The sequence below is a fragment of the Canis lupus genome, chromosome X (assembly GCF_003254725.2).
Source record: "Canis lupus dingo isolate Sandy chromosome X, ASM325472v2, whole genome shotgun sequence".
Taxonomy (NCBI): Eukaryota; Metazoa; Chordata; class Mammalia; order Carnivora; family Canidae; genus Canis; species Canis lupus.
In genome coordinates, this window is record NC_064281.1 from 41,431,693 (window position 1) to 41,454,630 (window position 22,938).

The 22,938-nt window shown below is 39.9% G+C and overlaps 1 protein-coding gene across 1 annotated transcript in view; it reads left to right on the plus strand.

The window, feature by feature from the left end:
* Window positions 1-755: 755 nt before the first annotated feature.
* The window catches only part of ZNF81 (zinc finger protein 81), a 36,294-nt gene continuing 14,111 nt past the window's right edge, over window positions 756-22,938 (plus strand). Inside the window, 6 exon segments of the mRNA XM_035711767.2 lie at window positions 756-824; window positions 826-960; window positions 962-1,028; window positions 1,031-1,164; window positions 2,701-2,827; window positions 9,476-9,571. Coding sequence (XP_035567660.1) covers window positions 756-824; window positions 826-960; window positions 962-1,028; window positions 1,031-1,164; window positions 2,701-2,827; window positions 9,476-9,571 — 628 coding nt within the window.

Sequence of the window (22,938 nt, forward strand, 5' to 3'; positions counted from 1 at the left end):
TATTGGTCAAGGTTTGTTTGTTTTTTTTCCTCCAAAACTTCTGTCCATTGTTCCAGCATAATTTTTTGAAAAGACTTTCCTTTCCCCATTGAATTACTTTGGTGCCTTTGTCAAAAACAGTTGTCTATATGTGTGTGGTTCTGTTTCTGGACTCTACCCTGCTCCATTGATATATCTGTCCGTACTTAGGTCAATACAACACTGTCTGAAGTATTGTAGCTTTATAGTAAGACTTAACATTACATGTAAATCCTCCATACTATTCCTTGCTTTGGGTATTCTAGGTCCTTTGCATAGCCATGTAAACCTTAACATTTCCTTGCCTGTTTTTACCAAAAAGTTGACAAATAATTGAAGAAATAGAAGACAAATGAGTATGGTGATAGAAAATTTCAGCAACACTCAGCTGCTTTGATTTATATATTATAGAATACTACAGCCATCCACAGTTGAATATAGTTCTTTTCTAGGGACACATGAAACATTCTCCTAGATAGACCATATGTTAAAATCATACAGAGCATATTTTCTGACCACTATAGGATTAAATTAGAAATAAGCAATAAAAAAGCATCAAGAGAAAATGCCATATTTTTAAAGAATTAATTAAAGCAACAGTAGAGGGAGCTATGTAAAGTTAAAAGAAAAAAAGTATGCATGCTTCCTTCTAGAAGTTATAGAACACAGACAGATGGAGTCTTAGCTGCTGCCTTGGTCCTCCGCACCCCCGCCACTGCTGCCTACCACCAGCCAGCATGTTCTCTGCTCACTTCAACCAGGGCCCTGCCTATAGGTTGTCTGTTGAGGCCAAGAACAAGCTGGCCCCAGAAGTATGACCACCAGTGTGAGCAGGAGATTCGAGAGTGCATCGAGGAGGTGACAGGGCACTGCATCAGCAACAACTTGATGGACAGCCTCAAAGATGGCATCATTCTTTGCAAATGCATCAGTAAGCTCCAAGCCAGGCCCCATGAAGAAGGTCAGTGAGTCCACCCAAAATGGGCATCAGCTGGAAAACATCGGCAACTTCAAGGCATCACCAAGTATAGGGTGAAGCCCCATGACATTTTTGAGGCCAGTGACCTGTTTGAGAACACCAGCCACACCCAAGTGCAGTTCATCCTGACAGCCCTGGCTAGCATGGCCAAGATGAAAGGGAATAAGGTAAACATAGGGGTCAAGTATGCAGAGGAGCAGGAACTAAAATTTGAACTAGGGAAGCTAAGAGAAGGACAGAGCATCATTGGGCTACAGATGGGCACCAACAAGTTTGCTAGCCAGCAGGGAACGATGGCCTATGGCTCCCAGCACTACCTTTGTGACCCCAGGCTGGGCCAACACCAGCCTCTGGAGTAGGCCGCCATCACCAGCAAGGGAGCCAGCCAGGCCAGCCTGACTGTACTTGGGACCAAGTGACAATCTTCAAGTCAGGGTTAGGCATGGAGCATTGTGACATATTCAACACCAGTCTGCAGATGGGCAGCAACAAGGGGGCCTCGCAGCAGGGCATGACAGCGTATAGGCTGCTGTGCCAGGTCTATGACCCCTATGGCTGCCTGACACCTGAATACTTAGACCTGGGTGAGCCTGCCCACAACCACCACCCACCAACTACTACAATTCTGCCTGGGGCCCTGGGCCCTGGGCCCCCTATTCTGTCTTTCCTCCAGGGAGGCTGGCTGCTGCTCTCAGCAGGGCTGAGCAGGCCCCACCAACCCCCTCCCCCTGCATGGCATCCTCCAGCCCCCTGGCACCTGCCTACAGGGTTATCACTGGGAGGCCCCCTGGCACCTCCCTACAGGCTTAATACTAAGGGGCCCTCCTCCTTAGAATGCTTCAGAGTCCAACATCCAGCCAGGTATTCCCAGCAGCACCCAAAGGACTCACTGAGCAAAACTACCCCTAGCTGTCCCCTGACTCCCTCACAGGTGGGTACCCAGGACAGGAAGTTCCCCCTAAGCAAAACCCTCAGAACCCAGGCTCAGCCTGCCCCCACCCCATTCCTGCAGTGAAAGCAAACTGCATGCTCAGACACCCTACAGACACACATGGTTTGGTTTGCAATGACTGGCATTTGTGGATGTGACAGTGGCATTTCTAACACTAGCACTTTTTTTTCTCTTTCACTAGAGCACAATAAATGGCTGTAAAGTAAAAATAAAAATAAATGAAAGTTCTAGAATACAAACTTCCTATTTAAATGAACAACAAGGAGCACCTGGATTGCTCAATCAGTTAAGCATCTGCCTTTTGTTAGGGTCATGAACCCAGGGTCCTGGGATCGAGCCCTGCATCTGGCTCCCTGCCCGGGCAGAATACAGGCAGATGGAACCTGCTTCTCCTCCCTCCCTCTGCCTGCTGCTCCGCTGCTTCTGCACTCTTTCTCTGTCAAATAAATAAGATATTAAGAAAAAAAACTTAAAAAAATAAATAAAAATAAAATGAACAACAAAATAGGATCAAGGTCAAATCTTGTACAAAATTATTATTTTTAAAAAGAAAGACTGACTCAATGTATACAATGAATGGCAAAAATGTACGATGAGATATTTGTAGCTACACATTGCCTATACTAGGTATTTCATAGGCATACGGTATAAGCATGTTCTGGCAGAAAATCATTAAAACTAATTTCTTACTGATCCTCTCCCTATCCCCAGTGCTGACCATGTCACCCTGAACAGGATTGTATTGTTACAGCTCTCAGTGTCATTCGAGGATGTGACTGTGGACTTCAGCAGAGAGGAGTGGCAGCAACTGGACTCTACTCAGAGACGCCTGTACCAGGATGTGATGCTGGAGAACTACAGCCACCTGCTCTCAGTGGGTAAGCATAGCCCTCCTAAGAATCTACAAGGAGCACATTACAGGTAAAATTGTATCCTGCATGTAAAATAATGTTGGAAGTCCTAACCTCCAGTACCTCAGGATGTGATCTTTTTTGAATTAGGGTCTTTACAGAAGTAATCAAGCTTAAACGAGGTCTTTAGGGTGGGTCCTAACCCAGTATGACTGGTGTACTTAAAATAAGAGAAATCTAGACACAGAGACGGACATACACAGAGGAAAGACAATGTGAAGACACATAAGGAGAAGAAGATACCATGTCACTGGAGTGATGCATCTATAAGCCAAGAGATGCCTGGGGCCACCAGGAGGTCAGAGAGAAGCATGGGACAGTTCCTTCCTATTTTGAAGGTTCTGCTTCAAAAAGAGCATGGCCCACTGACACCTTGATTTTGGACTTCTGGCTTCCAGAACTGTGAGACAGTAAATTTCTGTTATTTCGAGCCATCTTGCTTGTGCTACTTTGTTATAGCAACCCTAGGAAACTAATACAGATTTTTGCACTTGGGAAGTGGGAAGCTGCCATAACAAATACTGAGAAAGAAATGGAGGTGGCTTTGGGATTGGATAATAGGTAGAGGCTAGAAAGGTTTTAGGTGCTTGATTGAAAAAGCCTAGAATGCCTTGAAAAAAAAATCACTGCTAGAAATAATGAACATTAAAGGGGCTTTTGGTGAGGTCTCAGATGGAGTGAAGAGCATGTTACTGGAAGCTGGAGGAAAGGAGATCCTTATTACAAAATGGGAGAGAACTTGACTGAATTGTGTCCTGTTGGGTGGAAAGTAGAAATTATAAGTGATAAGCTTGGATATTTATTTTTTAAAAGATTTTATTTTTTTATTCATGAGAGACAGAGAGACGTAGAGACATAGGGAAAAGCAGGCTCCCTTCGGGGAGCCCGATGCAGGACTCAATCCCAGGACCCCGCAATCAGGACCTAAGCCAAAGGCAGACACTCAACCACTGAGCCATCCGGGCATCACTAAACTTGGATATTTAGCTGCAGAAATTTCTCAGCAAAATGTTAAAGGCATGGCCTGTGCTTTCCTGTGCTGCTGACAGTAAAATGTAGGAGGAAAGAGGAACATTGGAGAGGAATTATTAGTAAAAAGAGAGAGAGAGAGAACCAGAACTTGAAGATTTGGAAAATGCTCAGCCTATCCATATTGCAAAAAATGAGATGGACTCTGAAAAGAACCCCAAAGATGTGGGCAACTAATTGCTAAAGAGATCAGATGTATGATTTGTGGATACCATCAACCATGTCATTAGAAATGCTGCCAGCTTAGACTGAAGAAGACAGGAAAAAATGAGGGGGCTGGAAGACATCTGGGATTCTACAGGTAGAAGATAGGCTGGGAAAAGTGTTTGGCTGTGCACACACATCAGCCTTCAAGAAGAGGGATGGGGATCCCTGGGTGGTGCAGCAGTTTAGCGCCTGCCTTTGGCCCAGGGCGTGATCCTGGAGGCCCAGGATCGAATCCCACGTCGGGCTCCCGGTGCATGGAGCCTGCTTCTCCCTCTGCCTATGTCTCTGCCTCTCTCTCTCTCTCTCTCTCTCTCTCTCTCTCTGTGTGTGTGTGTGACTATCATAAATAAATAGAAATTTTAAAAAAATTAAAAAAAAAATAAGAGGGATGAATGATTGACTCCAGGGAGGGTTCTGATCTTGATCTAGATCATGGATTACACTATACCTCACCCTTTGTACCCTGATGGGACTCGAGTCTAGTTCTAGGTCTAGAAGCAAATAAGGGTAGTAGGGGTAGGTCGTGAGAGAAATCACCAGTACCTTGCAAGGCAGGTACCTCAGAGAAGGCCACTGAGGGGTCCTTGGGCAAGGTAGGGGTTAATCTTCTCAGATGGGGGTAGGAGGGCTGCTTCTACTCATGAAGAAGGCTCATCAGAATTTAGAAATTCAGTGTCCTCATATGTGTCCATTCCAATTTTCTGGATCCCATTTCTTTTCAGTCAATTCCCTTACCTTAATAGCAGACACCTTGTAAGGTTGGGAATTCAACTTACGTTGTAATGTAGCCACCCACAGAATGAGACTCTAGATTTGCTTTTCAGCAGTATCAGTTCTGTAGCTACAGAAGCTAGGGGTTTCTTTCAGGACAGATGTAGAAATTTTCAGGTTGTTTATGCAGTGCTTGAGCTGGGAAATCATATCCTCTCACCACCCCAACCCCTTTGTCCAGCATGATTAAGAACAACCTGGCAAAAAAAGAACAACCTGGCAATCTTATTATGCTTGTAAGTTTGACAAAAATTTCTAAGGTGTCAAATACAAGGTCACCCAGAACCATGCCTCTCACAAGCATTTGATTAGGAGTATCAATGTGGTGATATTTTACACATCTCTTTTGCCACATCACTCCATGGACTATCTGGGCCCTCATTACTTATGGGAAATAGAGTCATTAGTGCCTTCAAATCTAATCAGAGTAGAGAGCCAATTCTAGAAACCCCATAACCCATTCAAAAAACTCAGTATTCTATTCCTCTAGTACTATTCTTCAAAATCTGTATTATGGTTCTCCAGAGAAATGGAACCCAGATATGGGTATATACATATACAGAGTGTATACACACATACACACACATATACATACACACATATGTAGAGAAAGACAGAGAGAGAGACAGAGAGGATGAATACAAATACAGAGTCCGAGGAAGAGATTTATTTTAAGGAACTGGCTCGCCTGATTGCAGGGACCAACAAGTCTGAGATTTATAGCGCAGGCCTGCAGGCTGGAAATTCAAGTGAGTTGATGTTGTAATCCTGAATGTGAAATCTGCAGGGCAGGCCAGTAGACTGCAAACTGAGACAAGGTGTCTGTGTTGCTGTCTTAAGGTAGAATTCCTTCTTTCACTAACCATTTCTTTTTTTTATTTTTTAATTTTTTTTTCTGTCTTCTCTTTTATTTTTTTATTTTTTTAATTTACTTTTTATTGGTGTTCAATTTACCAACATACAGAATAACCCCCAGTGCCCGTCACCCATTCACTCCCACCCCCCGCCCTCCTCCCCTTCTACCACCCCTAGTTCATTTCCCAGAGTTAGTCTTTATGTTCTGTCTCCCTTTCTGATATTTCCCACACATTTCTTCTCCCTTCCCTTATATTCCCTTTCACTATTATTTATATTCCCCAAATGAATGAGAACATATAATGTTTGTCCTTCTCCCATTGACTTATTTCACTCAGCATAATACCCCCCAGTTCCATCCACGTTGAAGCAAATGGTGGGTATTTGTCATTTCTAATAGCTGAGTAATATTCCATTGCATACATAAACCACATCTTCTTTATCCACTCATCTTTCGATGGACACCGAGGCTCCTTCCACAGCTTGGCTATTGTGGCCATTGCTGCTATAAACATCGGGGTGCAGGTGTCTCTGCGTTTCATTGCATCTGTATCTTTGGGGTAAATCCCCAACATCATTAACCATTTCTTTGTTCCCTTTGCCCACAGCAAACACCTCAAAAGACTGTGGTTCTTTACCTACTTCATTCTTTTTTTTTTAAGATTTTATTTTTTTATTTGAGAAAGAGAACACATGTGTGCATGCAAGAGGGCAGGAGGGGCAGAGGGAGATGAAGAAGCAGACTCCCCTCTGAACAGGGAGCCCGACACGGGGCTCGATCCCAGGACCCCGGGATCATGACCTGAGCCGAAAACAGATGCTTAACTGGCAAAGCTACCCAGGCACCCCCCAAAACTTCATTCTTAAAGGATCTGGGCCACTAGTAGTCCTGCTTGAATTGGATTGTTATAGATCCTATTGACTTTAATCACAGGGCACAAGTAGGGATTTCATGTATTCCAGACTTCCTTATTTCCATTGTGGGGTAGCAGTCTGATTTCCCCTGAGTCATCAGGATCACTCACCCCAGTAGTCAGCACAGTAACTCCTCTCTTTGCCTTTTTTTTCCCCATTAACAACATCCCCCACCAGAGGGTTACATTTATTGCAATTAACAAACTTACATTGATACATCATCATTTACTCAGTGTTGAACATTCTATGGATTTGGCTTTTGATTCAGAGACATGAGGAGCCCAAAGCATCCGGGTGGCAGACTTAACTTCCAGTTCAGTGGAATCACTACTGTATCTCCTGGCGGAAACATTCCTCCCTTTGGAACTAAGAGAACAGCAGAGTGTAAGGTCACAGGAACAGGAAGCAAATATTTTGCTAGTGGACCAGTAGAGGAGGTAGTGAATGGTGCCACTCCTGGCCCTGGGTCAATAGGGTGGGGGTCACCACTGGTAGGCTTTTGGAGGACAGAACATCAAGCCAATAAGAATTAGGAGAAGGGAGGGAAAAATAAAACAAGACAAAATCAGAGAGGAAGACAAACCATAAGAGATTCTTAATCACAGGAAACAAACTGAGGGTTGCTGGAGGGGAGGTGAGTAGGGGGGATGGGATAACTGGGTGATGGGCATTAAGGAAGGCACTTGATGTAAGGAGCACTGGGTGTTATATAAGACTGATGAATCACAGGGACACTTAGGTGGCTCAGTGGTTGAGCATCTGCCTTCGGCTCAGGGTGTGATCCTGCGGTCCTGGGATCGAGTCCTGCATCAGGCTTCCTTGCAGGGAGCCTTCTTCTTCTGCCTGTGTCTCTGCCTCTCCCTTTGTGTGTCTCCTATGAATAAGTAAATAAAGTCTGAAAAAAAAGACTGATAATTCACTGACCTCTACCTCTGAAACTAATAATACATTATATGTTAATTAATTTAATTTAATTTTTTTTTAAAGAATTACTCTCAAGCCTTAAAATTTTATGGAATTTACCTTGCTAGGTTTTGGACTTTCTTGGGATCTATGATCCTTTTTTTTTTTTTTGAAGGAAAATGTAGAGGTTTTTTTTTTTTTCATATAGCATAACAGCCAGTGCTCATCCCATCAAGTGCCCCCCTCAGTGCCCGTCACCCAATCACCCCCACCCCTCACCCACCTCCCTTTTCACCACCCCTTTTTCGTTTCCCAGAGTTAGGAGTCTCTCATGTCTCCTCTCTGATATTTCCCACTCATTTTTTCTCCTTTCCCCTTTATTCCCTTTCACTATTTTTTATATTCCCCAAATGAATGAGACCATATAATGTTTGTCTTTCTCTGACTTATTTCACTCAGCATAATACCCTCCAGTTCCATCCACGTCAAAGCAAATGGTGGGTATTCGTCGTGTCTGATGGCTGAGTGATATTCCATTGTATACATAGACTACATCTTCTTTATCCATTCATCTTTCGATGGACACCGAGGCTTCTTCCACAGTTTGGCTATTGTGGACATTGCTGCTATAAACATCTGGGTGCAGGTGTCCCGGCGTTTCACTGCATCTGTATCTTTGGGGTAAATCCCCAGCAGTGCAATTGCTGGGTCGTAGGGCAGATATGATCCCTTTTTTCATTCAATTTCTCCCTTTTGAAGTGGGAATGTCTAGTTTATGCCTCTTACCATTGTGTTTTGGAAGCAAATAACTTGTCTGCTTTCACAGGTTTGTGCAGAAAAAAGCTGCCCCAAGATGACTAACACTCACATCACACCCATAATGAATTTGGGTAATTTAGATGATAAGATTTGAGACTTTGAGTTGGTGTTTAGATAGATTTTGAACTTCAGACTTGATGCTAGAATGATGAAGACTTTGGGGGATATTGGGATGGGGTTAGTATAGTTTGCACGTGAGAAGGACATGAATTTGGTGGGGAGGATCAGAGGGCAGATTTTTTTCTAAGATTTTATTTATTTATTCATGAGAGACATAGAGAGGCAGAGACAGAGGCAGCAGGAGAAGCAGGTTCCCTGCAGGGAGCCTGTTGCAGGACTCAATCCCAGGATCCCGGGATCACCACCTGAGCTGAAGGCAGACCCTCAACCATTGAGCCACCCAGGTGGCTTAGAGGGCAGATTTTTATGGGTTGAGTTGTGTCCCCCTGGAAAAAATATATGGAAATCTGAACCCCCAGTACCCCCAGAATATGACCTTATTTGGATATAATGTCTTTATAGAGGTAATCAAGTTAAAATGAGTCTCTTGGGGTGGGCCCTAATCTAATATGACTGCTGTCCTTATAAAAAAAAGAAATTTGGGCATAGAAATAAACACATATAGAGGGAAGAGTATGTGGAGACACACAGGGATATGATGGCCATGTGACTGGAGTGATGCGTTTAGAAGCTAAAGAACATTAAAAATTTCCAGCAAACAAGCTAGAAGATTCAAGGGAGAGTCTCCCTTATATCCGCCAGAGAAATCATAGCCCTACTAACACTTTGATTTCAGACTTGAAAGGCTCCAGCTGGAGACTGACTTTCTGCTGTTTTGAGCCGCCCAGTTTTTGGCATTTTGTTACAGCCACCCTAGGAAACTAACACAGAGCCTCCATGAGAGTATTTCCATTCTGAGCTGCTGAGTAATCTGAGCCATCTGAAGGGTGTGCTGGTGGTGTCCTTTGATTAGCCTGAGATCCTTCAGTCCATTAACTTCTGTGATGACTACTCATTTTCCCAATGAAATGTGGTTACTTCTTCAAAAAAAAAAAAAAAAAAAAAACAAGTGGAAAGCAGTTAGCCAGTCCCAATTCTATCATGTCCTATTAACAGGGTATGAAGTTCCCAAACCAGAAGTCATCTTCAAGTTGGAACAAGGAGAGGAGCCGTGGATTTTGGAGAGGAAAACCCCACATCAGAGCTGTTCCGGTGAGTGAGTACAACCCAGACAGATGGGGGACATGGAGACACTTTTCTTTTCCTAAAAGGCCTATGCCTTTAAAATGCTATTATTGCTACCTTCTTGAAGGATTTCAACTTTGGAAACTGCTGAAGAAGAGTGAACATTGGCCTTTTAGGTACCCGACTGCTCTCTCCCTTTATTTCCTGTGATCAGCTGTCTTTTTTGGCTGGCTTTCCTCCTGGGGAATTGCTACAATTCCTGCACTCAGGATCATATGCCAGGCTTCCTCCCTATAGATCTTGTTTCTTTGAATGTTCTTTCCTTCCATCACATTTTTATGCTTCATTACCTAAACCCCACCCTCAGAGTCTTAGATTTTTACAATATATACTGTCAGGTTTTAATGGTTTTGCCTTCTCTGAAAACCAGTTGATTGCCCCATTCCTGTTCCTCCAAGGACCTTTTCACTTTCTTCCTCCTCATTTTCTTCTTAACTCTAAGATACCAGTAAACTCATCCACAACCAGCCTCACTTCCTCTTCTCTTTGAAGGTACTACTTTCAGATACCTTACTCCTCTCCACCTCCCCTATTGCCCTGCCTCTCTCCCATCTTCTGACTTTAGGATCACTGTCACTTAGCATTTTTGTCTTTTTTTTTTAAGATTTTATTTATGTGGGTGCCTGGGTGGCTCAGTTGTTTGGGTGTCTGCCTTCGGCTTGGGTCATGATCCCAGAGTCCTGGGGTTGAGTCCCACATTGGGCTCCCTGTTTAGCATAGAGTCTGCTTCCTCTGGCCCTACCCCTGCTCATAATTTCTCTCTTTCAAATAAATAAAAGCTTTAAAATTTTTTATTTATGTATTTGAGAGAGAGAGAGAGAGAGCAGAGCAAGCACAAGCAGGGAGAAAGGCAGATGGAAAGGGAGAAGCAGACTCCCTACTGAGCAGGGAGCCCAACTCAGGGCTCGATCCCAGGATCCTGGGATCATGACCTGAGCCAAAGGCAGATTCTTAACTGACTGAGCCACCTAGGTGCCTCAGCATTTTTGTCTTTTAAATAAATTAAGTGTATTGAGGTCTAGTTTATGTACAGTAAAATGTATCTATTTAAAGTATGCAGTTTGATGAAAGCACATACTGGTTTAACCACCACCCTAATCACAATATAGGGAATATTCTGTCTCATAAAAATGAACCTCTGTGTCCCTTGCAGTCAGTATGCACCACCACTTTGGCCCCAGGCAAACCATTAAATGCTTTCTGTCACTATAGGTTAGATTTGTCTTTATTAGGGTTTCATATGAGTGAAATCCTACTGTAATACCCATTCGGGTCTGGCTTCATTTGTTCAGCTTAATGATTTTGTGATTCATCCATGTTACTGAGTATATTGAGAGTTTATTCCTTGTAAATGCTGAACACTATTCCATGATATGAATAGATTGCAATTTGTTTCTCTCCATACCTGTTGATGACAGGTGGTTATTATTTGGTTATTATGAATGCAGCTGTAGTGGACATTCTGGTATGTCTTTGACCATATGCTTACATTTCTCTTGGGTAAATACCTAGGAGTGGCACTGATGGGTCATATAATTGTATGAATGTATGATTGTCTTCGTAAGAAATTGCCAAACTGGGGCACCTGCGTGGCTCAGTCAGTTAAGCATTTGCCTTCAGCTCAGGTCATGATCCCAGAGTCCTGGGATCAAGCCTCATATCTGGCTCCCTGCTCAATGGGGAGTCTGCTTCTCCCTCTCCCTCTGCCCCTCCCCCCAGCTGGTGCTCGCGCTCTCTCTCTCTCTCTGTCTCATATAAATAAAATCTTAAAAAAAGAAATTGCCAAACTACCTTCCAAAATGGCTGTATGATCTTACACTTTCAGCAGCAGCACACGAGAATTTCTGTCACTCCACATCCTTGCCAACACTCACTGCTATAGATCTGTTTAATTTTTGCTATTATAGTGGATGTGTAATGGTATTTCATTATTATTTTAAGTTGCATTCCTCTGATGAGTAACGATAAGTATCATTTCATGTGCTTATTGACCATTTGTTCATTTTTGTTTGAAGCATCTATTCTGATATCTTTCCCATTTTTTAATTGGGTTATTTTCTTAATGAGTTTTCAGAGTTGTTTATATTTGCTGGATGTAACTCCTATGCCAGATATATACATTGCCAATATTTTGTTACAATTTATGGCTTTCACTTTTCTTACTGGTGCCTAAACAAAAAGCAAACATTTTGATTTTGATGGAGTCTAATTTATCATCTTTTTTTAAAGGATTTTATTTATTCACGAGACAGAGAGAGAGAGAGAGAGAGAGAGAGAGAGAGGCAGAGACAGAAGCAGGCTCCATGCAGGGAGCCCGATGTGGGACTCGATCCCGGGACTCCAGGATCATGCCCTGGGCTGAAGGCGGCGCTAAACCGCTGAGCCACCAGGGCTGCCCTAATTTATCATCTTTTAAAATTTTCTAGTGCTTTCTGTGATCTGTTTAAGAAATCTTTGCCTCCCATAGAGTCACAAAGATTTTCTCATGTTCCATAAGTTTTAGCATTTTATCTTTCTCAGTTTAGACCTACAAATCCATTTTTATCAGTACAACATCCACTTGTTCCAGAACCATTTGCTGAAGAGATTTTTTTCCCATTGCATTTCCTCGTCGTGCTTTTCAAAATCAATTGACTTTATATATGTGAACCTATTTCTGGACTCTTTATTCTGCTCAATTGATCTGTATGTCTTTCTGTTTTAAAATGTAGGTTTTAGGGGCACCTGGGTGGCTCAGTCAGTTAAGCAGCTGCCTTTGGGCCAGGTCATGAGACTGGGGTCCTGGGATCAAGCCCCAAGTTGGGCTCCCTGTTCAGAGGGGAGTCTGTTTCTCCCTCTGCCCCTACCCCCCATGCTCACATGCTCTCACACACACTCTCTCTCTCTCTCTCTCAAATAAATAAATAAATAAATAAATAAATAAATAAAATCTTTCAAAAATGTAAGTTTTAATATTATTTGGGTCTGGTGAGACCAACAGATCCAGAGATGACTGCCATTGAAAAGATAATTTGTAATTCACAGTTCCCAAGAGGAGGAGACCTGCCACACCATGCAAGGCCACACCAGGAAACACTAGGGTCCATCAGGAGGCCAAAGTTTTAAGGGGAAAGCATGAACAAGAGCCTTTATTGTTATTTTCATGGGAAAGAATGGGTGAAGCAGAGTAAGCAGGCTGGGGAGGCTGAGTATTGACTAGTTTGAGTCATTTCAGTGGGGCACCAGAGATGTAGGGACTGTCTCTAGTTACCTGATACCTGATACTGAGGTGAGGGCAGGAGGATGGTAGCTCAACCTGTGAAAGCTTAACAAAGGAGGAGAGTTGGTGACTGTGGGCTCTGGATTAGTTTGCATATGAAAGATGTGCTGTAACGGAAGTCATTTGCTATCTCTAGGAATTAACTAGCACTGAGAAAGGCAGTTTCTTCAGGATGAACAAGGAAGGCACCAGATGGTAGAGCATCAAGAATACAGAAATTACATAAAGAAGATGTGATATATAGAAAACGGTATATTACTCAGCTATAAAAAGGAATGAAATCTTGCCATTTGCAAGAACATGGATGAAACTAAAGAGTATTATGCTAATGTTACAGAAAGACAAATACCATATGATTTCACTCATATGTGGAATTTTTTAAAAAGATTTTATTTATTCATGAGAGACACAGAGAGAGGCAGAGACATAGGCAGAGGGAGAAGCAGGCTCCCTGCAAGGAGCCTGACGCAGGACCAGATCCTAGGACTCCAGGATCATGCCCTGAGCCGAAGGCAGAAACTCAACAACTAAACCACCCAGGTGCCCCTCAAGGTGGAATTTAAGAAACAAAACAAATGAACAAAGGGGAAAAAAAGAAACAAACCAAGAAACAGACTCTTAACTATAGAGAACAAACTGATGATTCTCAGAGGGGAAGTGGGTGGGAATATGGGTAAAAGAAGTGATAGGAATTAAAAAATTCACTTATGATGAGCACTGAGTAATATATAGAATTGTTGAGTCACTATATTGTACACCTGAACCTAATATATAACACTGTATGTTAACGATGCCGGAATTCAAATTAAAAACTTTTAAAAAAAATACAGAAAACAGTTAATATACTGTCCTTTTGGCAAACCCATATATTCTTTATTACTATAGCTTTTATAATGAGTCTTGAAATCAGGCAGGATAAGTTCTCCAACTTTACATTTTTTTTAAAAAAATGACTTTGGCTTTTCTAGGTCATTTGCATTTCCATATAAATTTTATAATCAGTTTGCTTTTTTTTTTAAAGCCTGCTGAGGTTTTGTTTGGAGTTGACGCTATAGATTAGTTTTAGGAGAATTGATATTGTTGCAATATTGAGCCTTCTAATCCATAAGCATGGCATATTTTCTGCATTTATTTAGATGTTTGATTTCTTTCAGCAGTATTTTATTTTTATTTTTATTTTTTAGCAGTATTTTATAGTTTTCTTTTGTTGTTGTTGTTGTTGTTGTTGTTGTTTTATAGTTTTCAGTGTAGAAATCTTCTGCAGGAATGCCTAGGATGCTCAGTGGTTGAGCATCTGCCTTCGACTCAGGGCATGATCCCGCAGTCCCGGGATTGAGTCCCACATGGAGCCCAGCATGTCCCAGCATGGAGCCTGCTTCTCCCTCTGTCTGTGTCTCTGCCTCTCTTTCTGTGTGTCTCTCATGAATAAATAAATAAAATCTTTTAAAAAAATCTTCTGCATCCTTCATTGAATTTATCCCTACATAGTTTTTTTAAAATATTTTATTTACTTATTCATGAGAGACAGAGAGAGAGAGAGAGGCAGAGACACAGGCAGAGAGAGAAGCAAGCCTCCCACAAGGAGCCCGATGCAGGACTCTATCCTGAATCCTGGGATCAGGCACTGAGCCAAAGGCAGACGCTCAACCACTGAGCCACCCAGGTGTCCCTATTCCTACATCTTTGATGCTTTTTGACACTGTGGTAAAATGACATTGGTTTTTTTAGTTTATTTTGGATTGTTCATAACTAGTATAAATTGCTCATGATAGATTTTTGTACATTGACTTTGTATCCTGAGACATTCCTACATTCACCTATTAGTTTTCTTGTAGGTTCTTTGAGGTTTTTTATGTAAGTAATCATTATCACTTTAGAGACACTTTTACTTTTTCCTTTCCAATTTCATGCTTTTTATTTCTTTTCTTATTTCACTAACACCTTCAGTTTGATGTTAGATAGAAGTGGTGAGGGCATGCTTGCCTTATTCCCAATATTAGAGTTAAAAAAATCATTCCATTCTCTATTATGTTTTTTGAAGCTGCCCTTTATCAGATTATGTGAGTTCTTTTTTAATCCTAGCTTGTTGAAGAGCTTTTTTTTTTTTTTAAATCACGGTTACATGTTGAATTTTGTCAAATCCTTTTTCTTCATCTTATTAATCATATGAATTGTTGCTTTTATTTTGTTAATATGTGAGTTGATTTTCAAATGTTAAATTAACCTTGTATTTCTGAGATATTAGTTGATTATAATGTATAACCTTTATTTTGTATATTGTTGGATTATATCTACTGATATTTTGTTTTAAAGTATTTGCATTTTTATGAGTGATACTGGTTTAGTTTTTTTTTTTTTGCAGTGTGTTTGTCAGGTTTTGGTGTTAGGACTATGTTGGACACATAAATGGTTGTGAAGTGTTCCCTTTTCTGTTTTCTGTAATAGTTTGTGTAAGATTGTTATTTCTTCTTTTACTGTTTCATGGAATTCACCAGTGAAACCATCTGGGCCTGGAATTTTCTTGATGGGAAAGTTTTATTTTATTTATTTATTTATTTATTTATTTATTTATTTATTTATTTATTATTTTTTGGAAAGTTTTAATAATAAATTCAATTTCTGGAAATAAATAAATAAATAAATTCAATTTCTGGGATGCCTGGGTGGCTCAGTGGTTGAGCATCTGCCTTTGGCTCAGGGCATGATCCTGGGGTCCTGGGATCAAGTCCCACATCAGGCTCCCCGCAGGGAGCCTGCTTCTCCCCCTGCCTGTGTGTCTCTGCCTCTCTCTCTCTGTGTCTCTCATGAATAAATAAATAAAATCTTTTTTAAAAAATCCACAAATTCAATCTGTCATAGACATAGAGTTACACAGATTTTCTCTTTCATCTTTTGTCAGACATAGTTGTATTTTTCAAAGAATTTGTCTATTTACTTTATGTTGTCTAATTTAATTCTGTTGTAGTCTGAGAATACACTCTGTATGATTTCTGTGTATGGTCTATGTAGGGGGATGTTCTATGTGTCTCTGAAAAGAATGTGTGTTCAGCTGTTCAGTGTTGTATTCTATAGTGTATAAATCGAGTTGGTTGCATGTTGTTGAAATCTATTGCTTAATGAATTGTATTCTACTTGTTCAATCAATTATTTATAATTTTAGGGAATAAAAACTGACAGATTTTAAAGTTGTTATAAGAACTTTATAAGTTAAAGTTATAGGATAAGAAAAGGCCCTAGAATAGCCAACATAGTCTTTAAAAAGAAGTGTTAAAGGATCCCTGGGTGGCACAGCGGTTTGGCGCCTGCCTTTGGCCCAGGGCGCGATCCTGGAGACCCAGGATCGAATCCCACATCGGGCTCCCGGTGCATGGAGCCTGCTTCTCCCTCTGCCTGTGTCTCTGCCTCTCTCTCTCTCTCTGTGACTATCATAAATAAAAAAAATAAAAATAAAAATAAATTAAAAAAAAAAAGTAAAAAGAAGTGTTAAGATTTACTGTAAAGCTACAATGATCCAGGTAGTGTGGTTTTGATGTAAGGACAAACAGATACATAAATGGAATAGAAGAGAAAATCCAAAAATAGACCCACTACATATATGGACAACTGAGTTTTGTTAGAAGTACAAATACAATTCAGTGGGGGGAAAGGAATTTTGTTTTTGAACAAATTGAGCTAGAACAAATGGATATCAGTATTGGAGGAAAAATACCCTTGAACTCACACCATATAAAAAAATAACTTGAGTTTAATATGATTGAATCATTTCTATTAGACCCACCTATCTAAAAGATATAAATCCTGTTAACTATGAAAAACATACTTTAAAAACTACTGAAAGAAAGACAAATATCATATGATTTCACACGTGTGTAATTTAAGTAACAAAAGAGATGAACATATGGAAAGGGGCAAAAAAGAGAGAGAAGCAAACCATAAGAGACTCTAATGATAGAGAACAAACTGAGGGTTGATGGAGGGAGGTAAGTGAGGAATGATACCCATGGATGTTGGGTATCAAGGAGGGCACTTGTTATGATAAGAACTGGGTATTGTATGTAAGTGATTTCTCACTAAATTCTGCTCCTGAAACCAGTATTACACTATACCTTATCTAACTGGAATTTAAATAAAAATTTGAGGAAAAAAAAAACAACTGAAGACACTGGATAGTGACCAAACAAACATTTTTCTGGGTCATCTTATATTGAGTAATTTTGGATTGTTATCCCAAATATTATCAAGATTCTGCTATAATAACACCATTTTCTGTGATATTCTTCCGTGTTGTTGTCATAGTAGTCAGTTAACTCAAACTGGAGATGCTGCCTCACCTATGGTGGGTAGCAACTTAGATCTCTGTTCAGACTTCTTCTGACTTCTAACTCCTCTTCAAAATCCACTTGCTTTTGTTCACTCTACCATTACACGTTTTGTTTTGTTTTCCTAGAGAATACAGTTACTATCCATAGAGGACTTTTTTTAAGGAGCCTACTTCTCCATACTAGAGGTGGAAATTTTTTAATTGATTCTTGTACATTGATCCTGTATTCTGACACTTGCTGAATTCACTTATTAATTCTAGTGAATATTTTTGTAAATTCCTTACAAAGTTTTTGCATCAATTACCATGTCTTTTTATCATTTCCTTTTTAGTCTGCGTGCCCTTTATTTTTATTTTATCTTAAGGGCAAAAGCTTTCACTCTTTCAGCATTGAGTATATTAGCTGTGGTTTTCCTTAGATGTCCTTTATTAATTTGTGGCAATTTCTTTCTATTTCTAGCTTGGTGAAGGTCTTTAACATGAATGGATATTGGGTTTTCCAGATGCTTTTTTTTTTGCCTTTATTAAGATGAACACTTTATTCTGCTGATATGGTGAATTTCACAGATTTTCAGATGTTAAACTGACTGCCTTACTGGGATAAACATTACTTGATCATGATTATATTATCTATTTTATGTTTCTTGATCAATTTGCTAATATTTGGTAAGGATTCTTATCTCTCTGTTTAAATGAGGTATTAGTCTTTAGTTTTGGGGGATATTTTGCTTATAATATCTTTGACTTTTAGTATCATGTTAATGCTAGCCTCATAAAATGAGCTGTGAAATTTCATGCCTGCTCTATCTTCTGAAAGACTTTATGTAAAACCGCTATATTTGCTAGGATTTTTAAATCTTCACTCCTCTGTTTTTTTATTTTGTATAAGATTGCTTTAAATTTTATAATTTTGGGGCATCTGGGTGGCTCAGCAGTTGAGTGTCTGCCTTTGGCTCAGGGCGTGATCCCAGGTGCAGGGATTGAGTCCCACATCAGGCTCCCTGCAAGGAACCTATTTCTCCCTCTGCGTATGTCTCTGCCTCTCTCTGTCTGTCTCATGAATAAATAAATAAAATCTTTTAAAAAGATAAAAATAAATTTTATAATTTTTCTCTAAATATAAGATAAAAATACACCAGTGAACTCATATGGGTCTGAAGTTTTCTTTGTGGGATCACTTTTAATTTCAAATTCAGTTTTTTGGTTTTTTTTTAATTTATAATAGTCACACAGAGAGAGAGAGAGAGAGAGGCAGAGACACAGGCAGAGGGAGAAGCAGGCTCCACACACCGGGAGCCCGACGTGGGATTCGATCCCGGGTCTCCAGGATCGTGCCCTGGGCCAAAGGCAGGCGCCAAACCGCTGCGCCACCCAGGGATCCCCTCAAATTCAGTTTTTTAAAGATTTTATTTATTTATTCATGAGAGACACAGAGAGAGATAGGCAGAGAGAGAAGCAGGCTCCATGCAGGGAGCCCAACGTGGGACTCGATCCCAGGACTCCAGGACCAAGCCCTGGGCCGAAGGCAGATGCCTAACCACTGAACCATCAAGGGATCCCCAGATTTTATTTATTTATTGGGAGACAACCAGAGACAGGCAGAGAGACAGGCAGAGGGAGAAGCAGGCTCTCTGCTGGGAGCCCAATGCAGAACTCGATCCCAGGACCCTGGAATCACACCCTGAGTCAAAGGCAGATGCTCAACCACTGAGCCACCCAGGAGCCCCTCAAATTTCTTCAATAGATATAGAAATATTCAGATTTTCTAGTATTCTTCTTGTTTTGATTATTTGAGTTTGTACATTTTATCTATGTTACCAAATTTTTGGCATGTGGTTTTTTCATAATATTCCTCTATCATTGTTTTAATGTTTTTTGTATCTTCCACAATGTACTGTCTTTCTCTGAAATTGATAAAACTTCAGTTCAACAGGAATATATTAAAAATCTATATTTTTGTGCACTTAATAATGTAGCTTCAAAATATATAAAGTGAATATTGACAATGCTAAAAGGAGAGATAGACAAAATGCATAATTATAGTTGGAAAGTTTAACATACCTATCTCTATAACTAATTTTTGTCTATTTACAGACGAAAGAATCTTTAAGGATATAGAAGATTTGAGGGCCACCTCGGTGGTTCAGTCGGTTGAGTGTCTGACTCTTGATTTTGGCTCAGGTCATAGTCTCAGGGTCATGGGATCTAGCCCCACCTTGGGCTCTGCACTCAGTGGGGAGTCTGCATGAGATTCTCTCTCTCCCTGTCCCTCTGTCCCTCTCCCCCCATTCATACTTTATCTCTCTCTCTCTCAAATAAACTTTAAAAAAGATAGAAGATTTGAACTTGATAAACCAATATAACCTAATTGACATACCATAAGTCACTGCATCCCACAACTATAGAATATACATTTTTTCAAGTGCATGTGCATACTGAGCAAAATAGACTCAATTTTAGGGTATAAGACTTATTGCAACAGATTTGAAAGGATTGAAATCATATGCTAAATGTTCTCTAATTACTATTGAAATAAATTAAAACTGAACAGAAGACAACCAGAAAATATCCAAATGTTTGAAAAGTAAGCAATACACAAGCAAATATCCCGTAAGTCGAAGAAGAAACCACAATGGAATTAGAAAATGTTTTGAGCAGAATGATAATGAAAATATCAGGAGTATCTAGGTGGCTCAGTCAATTAAGTGTCTGAGTCTTGGTTTCTGCTTGGGTCATGATCTCGGGGTCAAGGGATCGAGCCACTGTCAGGCTCTGCACTCAGTGCAGAGTCTGTTTGAGCTCTCTTTTTCTCCCTCTGCCTCTCCTGACTCTCTGCCCCTCTCCTGACTCTCTCTCCCCCCCCCATAAATAAATAAAATCTTTAAAATAAATAAAATCCAAAAATAATAATAATAAATAAAATAAAATAAATAAAATCTTTCTACAAACAAGCTCCCAGCCCGCATGTCTTCATCAGTGAATTCTTCCTCTTATTTAAAGAAAGAATAATACCAATATTATTCAAGTTCTTTTGAAGACAAAAAGAGAGAGAGTGCACTTCCCATCTCATTTGATAGTAAGTGGAACTATATTAGATTGAAGAATTACACTTCTCCAAAAGATATTAAGAAAGTAAATATGAAACCACAAACTGGGAGAAGATAATTACAATACATAGATTTGATAAATGACTTATATTTAGAATATATAAAAAAACTCTTAGAAATCAAAAAGAGAAAGGCAGGGATCCCTGGGTGGCGCAGCGGTTTGGCGCCTGCCTTTGGCCCAGGGCGTGATCCTGGAGACCCGGGATCGAATCCCACGTCGGGCTCCCGGTGCATGGAGCCTGCTTCTCCCTCTGCCTGTGTCTCTGCCTCTCTCTCTCTCTCTGTGTGTGACTATCATAAATAAATAAAAATTAAAAAAAAGAGAGAAAGGCAGACAACCCAGTAGAAAAAGAAATGGATAAGAGATATGAACAGGTACTTTTATTTTTTTTAAGATTTTATTTATTTTTTCATGAGAGACACACAGAAAGAGGCAGAGACACAGGCAGAAGGAAAAAAAGGCAGCCTGTGGGGAGCCTGATGCAGGACTGTGGGACTCAATTCCAGGACCCCGGGATCATATGTTAAGCTGAAGGCCGATGCCTCAACCACTAAGCCACCCAAGTGTCCCGAACAGGTACTTTTAAAAGAAATATCCAAATAAATGGTCATTATATATGAAAAAGTGCTGGGGCAGCCCGGGTGGCCTAGCGGTTTAGCACCACCTTCAGCCCAGGGCCTGGTCCTGGAAACCCGGGATCGAGTCCCACGTCAGGCTCCCTGCATGGAGCCTGCTTCTCCCTCTGCCTGTGTCTCCGCTCTCTCTCTATCTGTGTGTGTGTGTGTGTGTGTGTGTGTGTGTGTGTGTGTGTGTGTCTCATGAATAAATAAATAAAATCTTTAAAAAAGAAAAAATGCTGTGCATCGCTGCTTATCAAGGAACTGAAAATTAAACCACAGTGGGACAACCCTACACAGATACATACATATAAAAGAATGGATAAAATTAGAAAGACTTAACAATATCAATACTTACTCGAGTATTTGGAGCCACTGGAATTTACATACATTGATGGTAGGAATGTAAATACCTTCAACCACTTTGGGAAACAGGCAGTATCTACTAATGCTAAATGTATGGCTTTCCTGTATCCCAGCAATGCCACTCCTAGGCATTTACTTAAATGAATATATATGTCCACTAAAAGAAATGTACAGAATGTTCATATTGGCATTGGCATAATTGCGAAAAAATGCGAAACACCCCAAGTGTCCATCAGCAGGAGAATGGGTTAATATTGTGCTATTTTCTTATAATATGATAATACATGGCAATGAAAAAGAAAGAGCTACTGACACACACAAGAACTTGGATGAATCTCAGAAAAGTGTATTGAACGGAAAAGCCAGGTATACAGATGAATACTATATATATATATATATATATATATATATATATATATATATATGTGAAGTTCAAGGACAAGCAAAACTAATCTATGGTGATAAATGATTAATGGCCTATGATCAGAGTGGTGATTATCTCTGAGAGTCAGTTATTGACTGGGAAAAGCTGCAAGGAACTTTGTGGGACAATTAAAATGTTTTATATTTTCATTTAGGTAGAGGTTACATGGATATATACATATTAAAAACTCATTGGTCTCTACAGTTAAGATCTGCATTTTACTATGTAGAAACTATACCTCAATTTAAAAAAAAAACAAAACAAAGAATTTTTTATACACATCTTACAAGCCATTGAGATTTTTCCTTGGGGATATTTATATAGAAATGGTACTACTCGATCATTGAGATATACATGAAGTACACAAATATGCCCATTTCGTTACATCTATGGCAACACTTGGAATTATCCAGATTTCTTATTTTGTGGCCAATCTAATGAATGTGAAGTAGTATTGTTTCTTGTTCTTTCTAATATTGGTTATCCATTTGGGTTTCCCCTTCTGTGAATTGCTTGTTCCGATTATTTTGTCTTTTCTAACTATATCATTTTTTTCTTCTTGATTTGCACCTAATTTGCTCATTTCCTTTTCCATGGAGGCTTTACCCCCATTGAGATACCCCTGGTTATGGGTGCTGTTTACTATCTTCTGGGTATTTGTTCCTATAGTAATTAACTCAAAGGAGTCTTCCATTCTGAACACTTAAGCTTTTTATTTGTATTCTGATGACTTCTATATTGACACCACTAGTTGGTATATTATAAGTGGGTTCTAGTATGACATTTACCTGCATATTAGACAATTCTCATAGAATATTCTACTTTATTCATCCTTACTAGTATGTGAAAAATTGGCATCATCATTGCCCAAACCAGGAACCCTCATGTTCTAAATTCTGTCAGATTCTGCTGTTTTCTTGTTTGTTCCCTCTTAGTTATCTTCTCTAATTACTCTGCAATTCCTATTTTTTTTTAAAGAATACTATTCAGATGTACTCTCATCTTAATTCCTATTAGCACCACCCAAAAACAGATGTATATTTTCTTATGCTTGGATTATTCTGTTCCTAATGAGATTTGCAGATTCTATTCTTGTATCTACTTCATCTTAAATCCTCCTGCTATATTTCATTACCTAAAACATTGCCATTATCTTTGGCATCAGCTTAATAAAGTAAACTTACAATTACTCTGTATTATATAACACATGACCAGTGTGGCCATGTATTTCCATTTAAA